This window comes from Neomonachus schauinslandi, chromosome 9, assembly GCF_002201575.2.
Source record: "Neomonachus schauinslandi chromosome 9, ASM220157v2, whole genome shotgun sequence".
Taxonomy (NCBI): domain Eukaryota; kingdom Metazoa; phylum Chordata; class Mammalia; order Carnivora; family Phocidae; genus Neomonachus; species Neomonachus schauinslandi.
This window is the reverse complement of record NC_058411.1, coordinates 35,720,289-35,733,894: the sequence shown is the minus strand read 5'-3', so window position 1 is coordinate 35,733,894 and position 13,606 is coordinate 35,720,289. Positions and strand designations below refer to the sequence as shown.

Below are 13,606 nucleotides of genomic sequence, written 5' to 3'. Positions count from 1 at the left end.
AGCATCATTCTCCTGTGGTCTCCCCACATGGAGGCTTCTGGTAGCTAGACTTTTTATATGGCAGCTCACTGGCTTCAAAGGTACATGTCCCAAGAAAGAGATCCAGGGAGAAGCTGTATTGCCTTCTAGACCTAGCCTCAGAAGTCACAGAAATCACTTCTGCTATCCTTTGTTAATCAAGGCCATCATACGTGCTCACACAGGATCAACAGAAGGGGACAGAGGCACCACTGCTTGATGGGAGTGGCAAGGTTCTAGAAGAGCATGCCAGACTGGGAATATTGTTGTGGGCGTTTTGTGAAAAATACAGTCTGCCATAACCAGTTAGGAGCCATTTCTATAGTCTTGGATAATTGTTACGATGGATAAGAAAAGGATGATCATAGTAAATATAAAAAAGGTTATGTTTGTAATAGAATTTACAAGGCTTGCTAATGGTTTAGATGTGGCTGATAAATAAAAATCTAAATCAAGATGGCTCTAGGGTTTTGGCTTGAGCATTTTGGTGAACAGTGTGCTGTTGACCAAGTCGGGGAAGAGTGGAAGAAAAGCAGATCTTTTGAGAAGCTTAAAATGCCTAATAGATGTCTATTTATTTGGCTATGTCAAGTAATTCCATATGCTGGAAAGACAAGTGTGGAGTGCCCGTGTATATTCATTGAGTTGCAGTTTCTCTTATTTGTATCTGTTCCCAAGAGTACAGTCTGCTTTTCTCCTTTGATTGGGTTATATCAGGTATTCTCAGATACCTTTGTAAATCAATGCTCTTTTGATTGTTTTTTTAGTATCCGTTTCCATTTTGGAAAATGCCTACATTATGTCTCCCTTGAGAAATTTGAACATGAAGGAAATCATATCTAGAATAGGAAAAAACTAATTTTTTTTTCCTCCTGAAACCAAATGCTTTTGGAAGTAGGAGTCAGTTTAAAAGTTTTTAACTTCATTTTTGTAGTGTAAATAGGTAGTTTTAGTCCCTTTAAAATAGAGCCAGCATGATATTCAAATGGACTGTTTTAAAGCTGTCCCTTTAATGCATATATTAATGCTTATGTTTAAGTGCCCATAATAAGTTCAAGTGGATATTTTTTATATTTTACCTTTTTTATTCTCTCCTTCTTTTATAACTGTTTAGCATAGTGTGCACATTCTGTTCTTGTGGGTTAGGAGTAATCTGACTCTTATACAGTGGTAATGGGTATTTGCTCTTAATTTCAGGTCTAATACTCGAATTACTTTCTCAATACTTTTAATCCATTTATCTTGTAGGCTCTTATTCGTTGAAGTATATTTTTTATTTCTCTATGCTTCTGATCATTACACTAAGAATGTTATCTCTTAACAACTATTGGAAATTATCTTAAGAATGCATTATTTGGTGTAGTGTGTAGTAGTGTAAAACATTAGCCTTAAGTGTGTGTGTGTGTCTGTGTGTCTGTATGTGCGTGTGCACGCATTCTAATCTCATTTGCCTAATTTATATCTAACATTTATTAGTAGGAAAAGCTCTGAAGGGAATGTTCACAAATGCATACAATCACATTTTGATCGTATCAGAGGCTTAAGGAAATCACTTTTTTTTTTTCTTTTTAGAGTAAAGAAATTCATTTTCAGAGACGGCAGACTACCTTTGAACTAACCTTAGAAGCTGGGGAGAAGTTACTGAACACAGCTAACCTGGAAACTAAAGAGTTGATCGACAAGAAAATCAGTCAACTTCGGGACAACTGGAGGCACACAGAGCTCCACGTAGGAGAGCTGATTAAACAGTTGCAGAACAATGTAGAGGTAAACTCACCACTTACTCTTCAGGATATTCAGATGCAGTATGTGGAGTTTTTGTTTGCTGGGCAAAATGGGCATGATTTTAGGAAATCACAGTATTGTAAGTTTTCCAAGGGACCTTGAATCCTAATCCATGAATCATGCCAGTTACTTAATGTAAAATCATAATAGAGCATTGAAAAAGCTCGATGTTAAGTATATAAATACTTGAGGTTCTATTTTATATCCACTTTTACGAAATAGGAAGCCTAGTTCCATGGCAGTTCTGTATACATAGCTAATGTTCCACATGTGGTCTGTCCTTGCGCATAGTATATGAAAATAAACACAGTGATACTTCTTCTGTCATCAGAGAATGTGCCTTTCCACATAAGCACATGTAAGAATTTCCCAGATAGTTTATGATTATATTTTCAAGAACCAAAATGTTTTATTCTGTGCCATTGTTGGGAAAAGAATTATTTTGTTATCCTAAAATATACCGAGATGTTCTTAAGGACTCTAAGCTGCTTTGAACCTAAGGCCCTACACAGCTATGCTCTCTGCGTAATTTTGTGGGTTTTATTGTTTTTCTTTTATTTTCTTCTCTACACATTATTTAAAGTGGCCTCTGCTTAATTTTTGTTTCTCTGAGCATACCTACTCCTTATGGCCCACTTTCCTTCCTGATCTGTTGTACGTGTACCAAATCCAGATAACCAAGCTTCTCAGAGATAGTTTTGGTTTTTGTTTTTTTGTCTCTTTTGAGTAAAGAATAAGTATGTGCTGAGTTAGGGCCTGAACATCTCTCCTATGAGTAAAGTATCTGAATTTTATTCGGTATATGGGCTATGTGAAATTCATTAACTAGCAAGTATTTGTCGAGCATTTTGCCCTGGTTGTAAAACATGGTAGTAAAGGTAGCTAATGGTTTGGAGAGAGAAATAAGGACTCAGTTTTGTTCCTCTCTCCACTTTCCTCTTGGTTGTGTTGCAGAGAGTTGATGTTGCTAGACAAGTGACTTCCCCTTCTGTGAATTCTGCGTTACTGTAGAATAGGGCCAACCCAGGCGTGTTTAGGTATAAGCTGTACTGAGGAATAAGATAGTGTTTGACTTCATGTTTGTCTACTTTTAGTAACCTCAGGACTAGAAATTTATCCCAATGAATCCATTATAAATATTCTGAACTTGGAAATGCAGGCAACTGTTTTCTCCATAATAGAAGGTTAAAGGAAGAGAGATGGTATGAAAGAATGGCATTGTGGGGGTGGGGGCGGGGGCTGGACTGCATCCTCAGATCGACCCTTGACTGGTCTGCTTCTGACCGCATGTCCTTGGCCAGTTTTCTCTGAGCCTCAGTTTTCACATTTTAAAATGTGAAGCCCTGTGTGTCTCCTAAGATTATTATAATTACAGTGAGATAATGAAGTTGAGAAGGCTTTGGTAAACTGTAAAGTGCTCTAAGCAGAAGGTGGCAATCTCAGTGGTGAGAAATGTCGAGTGAAGTTTCACTGTGAAAGGGTCCCTGAAGCCAGGCTACTTCAAGAAAGAGAGAGCAGAGGGATGACATGAGACAAGACAAGAAGAGTGGTTGAGTGCTTTTGCTTTATGCTGGTATTATAGTGTGTGCCCAAGACTGTCAATGTTAAAAATTAATCCTTAATAGTAGCCTTTAAATGTGAACTCCCCCCCACCCCAAAACGTGAACTTTCCCAAAACTGAAATAGGAATAAGATTGATGATATAGGGAAGGAAGAAGAAATATTTCAAAGCAAAAGCCAGTCAACTCAATAGTTGAGCCACACATAAAGCTGCGCCAGAGATATTCTGCTTTTAGACCAGGCTGCTCAAGACAAGGAAGTGGGTTTCTGTGTGATTTACAAAAACACATTTATTGGAATGGATTAAATGAGTTATTCTGTTTCTACAATTCATTCTTAATGACTGAGCCACCCAGGCGCCCCTACAATTCATTCTTAAAAAGCAAAGTGCTTACCAATTTTAATACTGTTTTCAAATAGACCTGGGACCAGTGTGAAAAGAAAATCAAGGAGTTGAAAAGCAGGCTGCAAGTTTTAAAGGCACAAAGTAGAGATCCTCTTCCAGAACTTCATGAGGACCTCCACAGAGAAAAAGAGCTGATTAAGGTATTGAAAGCTGGGAAGGGGGTTCAAGATAATCACTTACTGCTTTTGAGAGAAGTTGAAGTGTTTGTTTGCCTTTCTATTCTGTGTTGAAACTGTGCTTCCATGTTCAGTCAGAAAACATTTCGCCTATCTTCTGTCAAAAAAACCATCCTGGTCTCCAAAGCAATTGGAATGGATGCTCTTGGAGATCCATGTGTGAATATGAGAAAGACTTGGAGAAGTTCTTCTTAGGAATTGGGGGAGGGGAGTTCTCCAGGTCCTCTTTCTGTTTCTCTCCTCTATAATATAACATGTGCCCTTTGAGATTACACTGAAACCTGTTCCCTTAACGAATGACCTTGTGTTTGAAAAGAGAGTAAAGTATTACTATAGAATTCATTTTTTAGAAGCCAAGCGGTTGGACTTTTTGCTCAAATATAACATTTTTATAAAACCTTCCAAACTATATTCTGCCTAGTTGATACAACACTGGCAATTATTCCTGGGTATTTTAGGCCTTTGCTGAAGATTTTTGCAGAAGAATGAATAGGAGTTTGGACCGGTAAAATTCCCAGGTCAGGAACAACTCACCTCTCTTCCCTATCTGCAGGTTTGATGTTTAAAAAACATCCAGAGTCAAATGGAATGATCTTTTATCTTGATCAGGAATCAAACTGAAAAAATTAGGAAGAAATGAGTATTCTCATCCTTCAAGCTATGCTGGAAATTAGTGTGCTTCATTCAGTCTGCATCTTTTTTCTTCATTGTAAAAATATTCCAACATGGAAAAAATTTCCAACATAACAAATAATATGACAAACTGCCATGAAACCATCACCCAGCTGAAAAAATAAAACATTTCAAATACAGTTGACATGCCCTGCATAATCCCCAATGTACTTCCCCTCCCCAGAGGGACCCACAACCCTGAATGAAGTGTTTTGTCATTCACGTGCACTACTTTATAGTTTTCCTACATGCGCGTGTAGCTCTCAATGAAATATAGAAGTATTACTTTTGTTTTTCAACAAAAAGACATTTACAAAAACACATTTATATAAGCAGTGCCATTACTCCATACTGAAGTCATACAGATACATTCCTACATTTCCAAGTTTTGTTTTGTACATTTATATCCTTATTCATTTAAGAATTGATTTTTGCATATGTTTTGAGGTAAAGATCCAATTTTTAATTTACTCATAATGCAAAATCACATGGATGACCATCGTCCTGGTGCCCATTCTCCAGTGTCAAATATCAAGTTGCCATATATGTGGGATTTTTTTCTTGGGGCTCTATTCTGTTGATTTGCTTACCTCAGCCTTTATATCAAATTATCTTGATTACTGTGCTTTTTTTAAAATAACAAATCCTCATTTCAGGCATGATGTGTACTCCTACTTTGTTCTCCCACATGCGTATGGATGTCCTTGGGTCTTCGATCTTCCACAACATTTAGAAGCAGTTTGTCAAACTAGGAAAAGTCCTGATAAGAGTTTTAGTGGAATAGTATCAAATTTATAGATACATTGGGGAAAATGAACATCTTTTTGATACTGAATACTCCTGTTCCTGCAGATGGCATGTTTCTCTCCTTTTAGTCATGTTCAATAATGATGTATAATTTTCTTTATGTAGTACTATACATCTTTTATTAGATTTCTTTCTTGGCATGTTATTTTTGACATTGTTGAAAATACTTTTTCTAATTATATTTTCTATTTATCACTGGTGCCTAGAAATGTTGATATTATATTCAGTCATCTTGCTAAAATCTTTTGTTAATTCCAATAATTTGCATAATCTTTTAGGTGTCTATGTAGACAGTCACCATCTGTGAAAAATGACTCTTCTTTTGTTTCTTCCTTTCTTTCTATGTATTTTTTTCCTGTTCTTTCTATACTGGTCAGTACCTCCAGAACATTTTTTAGTATAATTGATAGGTGGCTCCTTCATGTCATTCCTGATTTTAAAGAGAATAATTCTGACATTTTACCACTAAATACGGTATTTGCTGATGATGGCTTTATTAGGTTAAGAAAATTCCTACCTATCCCTAATTTTCAACATTTTTATGATCTCTACATCTTTAGTAGATCTAGATGTCAGGGACAGTGGAGAAAATTTGGAATCATACTCTCAGTTGACACATAGAGTTTCCTTCCATAAAGTCTAGAAACCAGTGCAGGATGTGAACTGTAAACTCCTAAAAAGGCATAGTATTTCCCAAGTGTCACACTCTTTAGCTTCCAATGGGATATTTTCAGCTTCTACAGCCTCAGTGTTCTATCTCTCAGTGGAAAAATCAGGAAGAGAGACCAAGAGCATTGAGTTCACTGATCCCATGACCATATTCCAAAAAGAACTCAAGTAACCCGAATCCTGTCTAGGAGAGTTTTTATCACCCCTGAGTCACTTGGGAGAGATACACCAACCATTTGACCATCTGAGCTTTACTCTCCTCCTCAGAAGATGACATTCTCATTACATCTAAGTTGACATATAGACTAGCACTTCATTACATACTAGCTTTTCACTGTTACCAAAATTGGTCTAGTGGACATCTGTGTTTATAAGACTTGTCAAATGATTGAGCTCGGGGGACAGTTTTTTTAAAATAATTTTTCAGTTAGTAATATTGTCACATGGTTCAAAATTCAGAAGGTGCAAGAGGCATACATGAAAATTCTTTCTCCCATTGGTTCCTCTCCACAAAAGCAATCAGTGTTACCAATTTGTTTTTGTGGGTTTTTTTTTTTAATCTAATTGTTTTATTCCAAGCCAGCAATTTTTCTAGCATCCTTCAGAGAAGGGTCTTTTCTTTCACCACAGATTTATGAGTCCTTCTTTAGCATGTATTAAATTCTAATTCAGGCAGTCAACAAATATTTTTTTAAAGATTTATTTATTTTAGGGGTGGGGGAGGGGTAGAGGGAGAGGCTCTTAAGCAGACTCAGCGCTGAGGGTGGAGCGCAATGTGGGGCTTGATCCCCAGACCCTGAGATCATGACCTGAGCTGAAACCAAGAGCCAGTTGCTCAACCGACTGAGCCACCCTGGGGCGCCAGTGTTACCCATTTGTTGTATATTCTTCCAAAGATAGTCTATGCATATACAGGCCAATATTTATATAGCTACACATTCATTTTTTCGTCCTGTTTTTACCCAAATGGTAAGGTGAAAAATGGGACTTGACAACCCCCCTGGTAACTGAGGGCACAGGTGGAGGTTTTAATGCCGCCATGCTGTGTCCGAGTCCAGTCAAGGACTGTGCAGCTTCACTTCATGTGGTCAAACAACTGATGAATCCAAGAAAGCTCCTCTGAGGAACTACCTTTGTGTCTGAGATCTGAAAGTGTAAGTAGGAATTAACTAAATATATTTGTGGACATTTGTGGCATCAGGGTGAAATAAAGAAATACAAATTTAAATAATAACTAATCATATATATTGTCTAAACATATATATATATATCCATACATATATATATGTATATATATAAAACTCCAGAAAGTATGTGGAAATGATCATACCTCTTAAAATGTAATTTGGCAATATTTATTAAGAATTATAAAAATGTCCATATTCGGGACGCCTGGGTGGCCCAGGCAGTTAAACATCTGCCTTTGGCTCAGGTCATGTGGGATCAAGTCCCACATCGGGCTCCTTGCTCAGTGGAGAGCCTGCTTCTCCCTCTGCCTGCCGCTCCCCCTGCTTGTGCTTGCTCGCTCTGTCTCTCTCTCTCTCTGTCTGACAAATAAATAAAATCTTAAAAAAAGTCCATATTCAAAAGTTCTACACCTGTTAATTATCCTTTCAGTCATAGGAAGAAACCAAGTATCCAAACCAAATCAATTTAAACCTGGCTATGGAAAACAGAAACAGGCCTCCCTACTGTGCAGGCAACTGAGCCTGCACTGGTGAGCAGGGCCTTGGACAGGCTGAGCTTCCTGCCACCAGACTGGGGAATGCTGCATGAAGCTCCGTGGTCTTGGGGGTCTCTCGTTTTAAGTCAGTGAGTAGCACCCTTCCACCTGTGAGTCGTCCCCTTTATATTCTGTAGCCAGTGAAAGTGTTCCACACAGAATCTGCTCTCATCCACTCTACTAGAATCATGAGGGTAAAACTAGGTAACAAGAGTATAAAGTCGGTTAAGCGGCTGCCTTCGGCTCAGGTCACGATCCCAGAGTCCTGGGATCAAGTCCCACATCAGGCTCCTTCCTCAGCGGGGAGCCTGCTGCTCCCCCTGCTTGTGCTCTGTCTCGCTCTGACAAATAAATAAAATCCTTAAAATTTTTTAAAATATAATTTATAATTTATAATATTATATAATTATATAAAATATAATTTTAAAATATAATTTAAAATTTTTTAAAAATATAAAGTGATGATTTTTCTTCTGATAAAGGTATCTCTGAATCTCCATGCAACCTTGAAAGAGAATTTTCTGGGCCATTTTACTGAATGTAAATTTTTGTCCGCAAATTATGTGATCATGCCAGTGTCGCTTTTAGAACTCTGAAAATCAGTCAGAATTAACATACTTTTATTGTTGCCACCCCGAAGAGTCTTCTTTCTGTTGCAATAGGCAGGTATGAACGGAGATCCTTAAAACATGCTGGAGAATGAAGAATTGTGAGCACAATAAGAATCTGGAAGACTTGAGTACTCGTTCCAGCACTTTCCTGTTGTGAAAGCAATTTTCTCAAGTCCTAGAAATCAAAAAGTTTAAATCTGACACATTTTAAATAACAGTGGTTTCCATGACCAGAGAGATTTTCTGCTAACCAAGTTCTGTCAGTTATTAGGGAAGAATTTTTTTTCTTCCATTATACTCATTCTTTTTGAAACTTAACCAAAATAATCCCCTTTAGACAGAAGCTGTTGTTATGATTGTCACGGTAGCAACAATGCATTTCTTAGGGGTTTTTTTTTGTTTTTTTTTTAAGATGGAAAATCACACTTTATACAACATTTCTGTAACGTAGTTTCAGAATTAAAAGGTGGGGGGGCGGTGCCTCGGTGGCTCAGTCGTGAAGCATCTGCCTTTGGCTCAGGTCATGGTCCCAGGGTCCTGGGATCGAGCCCCGCGTTGGGCTCCCCGCTCAGCGGGAAGCCTGCTTCTCCCTCTCCCACTCCCCCTGCTTGTGTTCCCTCTCTCGCTATGTCTCTGTCAAATAAATAAAATCTTTAAAAAAGTGTGTGAGATTGTTGCTAGACTCCAAAAATAATTTCTCCTCAATATAGGTAAAGACCTACATGTTTTTAAAACAGAACTAATTATATAAAAATGTGAACTACCTGAGGAAATGAAAATAAAGGTGGAAAAGTTTTGAGAAAAAGGTGGTGAAGAAAGAGCAGCCGCTGCCTTGGGCTGTTTCTCGTTCAGAACATCCCGCCCCCTCCCCCGCTCCCCTTCCCCCACCCCTCCCCCAGAGTCCAATCAAAAGATTAGCCTACAGGTTTGGAAACAGCAGCAGCGTGAGTTGGAGTGATTCCACACCCCGCCCCCCTTGTGTTTAAATGCAGGAACTAGAGAAGTCTTTGGGCAACTGGACTCAGAACTTGAAAGAACTTCACACTATGAAGACCGACTTAACCCAGCACATTCTTGTAGAGGACGTGATGGTTTTGGAAGAGCAAACAGAGCATTTGCACAGACAATGGGAGGATCTCTGCTTAAGAGTAAGTCAGTTAACTGCAGGGCACGGCTGTTCTGGAGTTTATTGAAATGTCTCCGAAGGCCAGACAAAGTAGAAAGGGGCTTAATTTCATTGAACCGGAGGCCCGTTGCAGTTGGAGCCCAGCCCGCTGCTGTCCCTTTAGAAGGCAGCACCATGGGGTAACAGATTGGACGGGGGGGGGGGGGGGGGGGGGGGAGGGATTGCGATTACGAGCAGCTGTGAGCACTCAGCTCTCTGTTGTGTAGATGACAAGTTCCCATCTGGATATCAGAATCAGGACTTCAGCAAAGAGGTCTTGTCTGGCCTTAGGGCAGTATCTCTCTGGGCCCAACAAACAGCAGGCGTCCTTATTAGGACCCCGCACAGGGGTGTTTTATCTGAGAACTCTGTTCTCGTGCAATCCGATGTTTCTTTCAAGTAGTTGGCTTTTTTCAAAACTCTAAAAGAAAGGATCAACAGCTCCACTTAGTATCTCAGTGGATCCCTTCTACTTATTAAAAATGAGATCGTGGTTATAGTCCGATACAGTACATGTTTGTGACAGGAGGGAACCAAAGGGTTCAAATAGATCTTTGTTTCAAGAACATAGAATTCTAAGAAAAATGAATTCCTTAATCTCACTTTTGTGAATTAAGAGATCTATTTAAAAGTTGACATTTTTTTAATGCTTTTGGGTGCATTTTAATGAAGTAAAATCATTTTTCCTTCTTGGTTTTAGTATTTAATATTAATAATGAACTGTAATTTTAAATGTTCTGTTAGAATTTTTATTTTATTCATATTTTATGTAAAAAAAATATTTAGGATACGTGAAAAGTATCCTAGAAGGAAGGCAGAAGCAGAGACTGGGGCCCAGATGTTCCTAATTGTTACCATTAGGAAACCAATCAGAATGACACTGTGCAAAATGCCAGGATTTTCAAAAGCTAAGATAAATAGATGCCCTGAGGAGTGGAAACACAAAACTTGTTTTTTTAGGGATAGTTCTGAACACATTTGGCTGGGTGGATGTACAAGCCTTAGGTATTTTTGCCTTACTCTGAAAAGATCACTTTGTTTCCTTGTCCAGAGCAGGAAAGCCTCCGGGAGTCGCACCTTAGTTTCCCCATCTGTAAAGTAGGGGGTTAAAACTTTTATCAAAACTCTTTTAACTCTAAGATTTTAGAGATTTTTAAGAGCTGAGAATAATTTTGTCCATTTAGAAAGGCTGATTTGCATTCTTTATATTTAAGTTGTAAATTTGAACCTTTTAAGGAGGGAAGAGCCTTTGTGGAAGCCAGCTTAGGGGTTGCTGATGCATAATGGAGTATTGGGTATTTGGGGTCAGCCTGCTTACTACAGACTAGTATTTGGTTCCATTTCCATAGTTTCCATCTAAAGCCATAGTGCATAATGGGAGGATGGATTAAATGAGTGATATGCATTTGTTTTTTATTTTACTTTGCTTTATTTTTGAAATCTACCACTAAAATATTGAAATAACTTCAATTTTGTAGTCAATTTGCATTACACATGTTAGATTTATGTTGTGACCTAGATTACAGTTTTTAAGTTAAATAGGCAGGACATTGGTCTTAAATAGGAATAAGGACTTGATCATGTTTAAACAGGTAAAAAGATTTGGGTCATAAAACTGTAAATGAGCATGTAGCAAGCCATCAGTAAATGTATGTTGAAAGAACAAGGATCAGAAGAAATTTGGGTGATGTTTAATGTATTTAACCTTCCCTGTTTCTAATTTTTAATATAACCTGGTAATAATAGATATGCATTGGATAAAACTGAATTCTTTCGGTCAGTTACACTTCAGACACAATCTTTATTTTGTTGCTTTTTATGGCACTTATCAAAGGTGTAACTATTGATGTTGAACCCTAGGTATTAGGTCAACAGTGATTTAAGTCTGTAGGGTTACTGATGAAAATGAATGAAATTCCTAGTCTTTTTAATAGGGGGGAAGGAAAAGGAAAGGTTTTCCTACCTGCCTATATTCAGCTGCCAAACGCATTTTCATTTCCAGGTGGCTATACGCAAACAGGAGATTGAAGACAGACTCAATTCATGGATTGTGTTCAATGAAAAAAATAAAGAGTTGTGCGCATGGCTGGTGCAGATGGAAAACAAAGTTCTACAGACAGCAGATATTAGTATTGAAGAAATGATTGAGAAGTTACAGAAGGTAAGCAGGAGTACCCCGATGATTGCACTTATGACTACCACGGAATTCCCCGCTCTTGCTCACAGGCTCAAAGTCGCATAATGTTATAGATCCATTTCTATAACATTGCAGAAATATGAAGAGCCTCCTTTCTCACTATCTTTATTCCTTCTTAGAGAAAAGCTGGTAAGTGAGGATTACAGAGAGATGGGAAGTGTGGGACCATTCCAGGGAGGGCACTGTGCTTGCTGTGCTTTCTCTCGGGAAGTCTGGCCAGAGCAGGGGCTCTCGTCAGCTTAAGCATCAGGTCACACCCCCAGCGACTTACGGCTTCTGGTGGCTACTATGAAGGAGCTCTCCTCGCCGAAGGGGAGGGGCCGGCGGCAACTGGGTTTATAAATCTGAAATGGCCACCAGGTGCCACAGGGAAGGGCAGAAAGAGCATTGTCGGGGCACCTGGGTGGATCAGTCGATTGAGCATCTGCCTTTGGCTCAGAGAGTATGATCCCAGTGTTCTGAGATTGGGCCCTGCGTTGGGCTCCCTGCTTGGCAGGGGAGTCCGCATCTCCCTCTCCCTCTCCCTCTCCCCCTGCTCATGTGCTCTCTCTTGCTTGCTCCCTCTCTCTCAAATAAATAAATAAAATCTTGGGGGGGGGGTGGATTCTTGGTGCAGTCATCTAAAATGGCACTTAGTGATGATATAGGTCAATTCAGTTATATTCTGTTGTCCTCGGTGACCCAGTAGGTTAGATTAGAACAAATCTGGGAGGGGAAACCAAGGCTACTGAATTAAGAAAGTAACTACTGGGGGCACCTGGGTAGCATTTGACTCTTGATCTCAGCTCAGCTCTTGATCTCAGGGCATGGAGCCTACTTTAAAAAAAAAAAAAAAAAAAAAAGTAACTGCTGCCTTACACATTACACATGTGCCAAGTGGGCGTTGTTTGACTCGTTAGCTCCTCACTGACGAGTTGCATTAACAGGTGTGAAGTTTTTAAATTTTTTTTTTTTTTTCCAAGAGGCAGCTGTATGCTTGTGACTGGCGAAGAAATGAGTTTTCAGTAGTAACTGAGGCTTTGTATTTTGGTACCTTTGCCAGGACTGCATAGAAGAAATAAACTTGTTCAGTGAAAACAAGTTACAGTTAAAGCAGATGGGTGACCAGTTGATGGAGGCCAGCAACAAGACAAGAGCAGCTGAGATTGAGGACAAGCTCCACAGAGTCAGCGACCACTGGCAGCACCTCTTTGACGTCATTGGATCGAGGTGAGAAGTGGCCTACGAGTTACTCTTATTCCCCGGGTACAGTGGTTACTTCACAGATCTAGAAACTGAGCTCAGTCGTGCTTGAAGGCAATCCAGCAGTTTTATAAGCTTAGAAAGGCAAAATTTGGTAAAAAATGAGTGGAAATTCTTATTTCAACATTTTAGGAAGATTAGATTATAGTATATCACGCTGTAGTATTTTTTTCTTTAGCTTAAAATTTTGCATGAAGCTAGGTTTAAATGAGAGTTGGAAATTTAACTAGAGAAGAGATCCTTGAGGAGGGACTATTTAGAGATTTTAACTCTGCTTTAGGATTTGCATGTCCCCCAGATGAAATCCTGCCTGCCTATTCCTGCTTGTATGTGCCAATGTAAGTAGGTCAGGACACAGGCCTGATTTCTAGATGCTGGTCTGCAGGTCCCCTACTGCCCTGCCCCCACTGCAGGGATTTGGCACACTCGAGGCCCAGGGGTGGGGCCTGGGTCATGATCCCCTTGTGGAGGCACAAGTGTGTGCTCAGCATGCCAGGCCCCACTGGGCATCTGGTCCTAAGATGTGGACTTAAGACACATGTCTGTGGCCACAAATCAAAGCTAAATTCTCTAGG

At 39.3% G+C, this 13,606-nt stretch overlaps 1 protein-coding gene across 1 annotated transcript in view; it reads left to right on the top strand.

The window, feature by feature from the left end:
• The window catches only part of LOC110590731 (nesprin-2-like), a 255,228-nt gene that overhangs the window by 214,119 nt on the left and 27,503 nt on the right, over nt 1-13,606 (top strand). Inside the window, 5 exon segments of the mRNA XM_044918082.1 lie at nt 1,591-1,785; nt 3,784-3,909; nt 9,420-9,575; nt 11,595-11,753; nt 12,832-12,998. Coding sequence (XP_044774017.1) covers nt 1,591-1,785; nt 3,784-3,909; nt 9,420-9,575; nt 11,595-11,753; nt 12,832-12,998 — 803 coding nt within the window.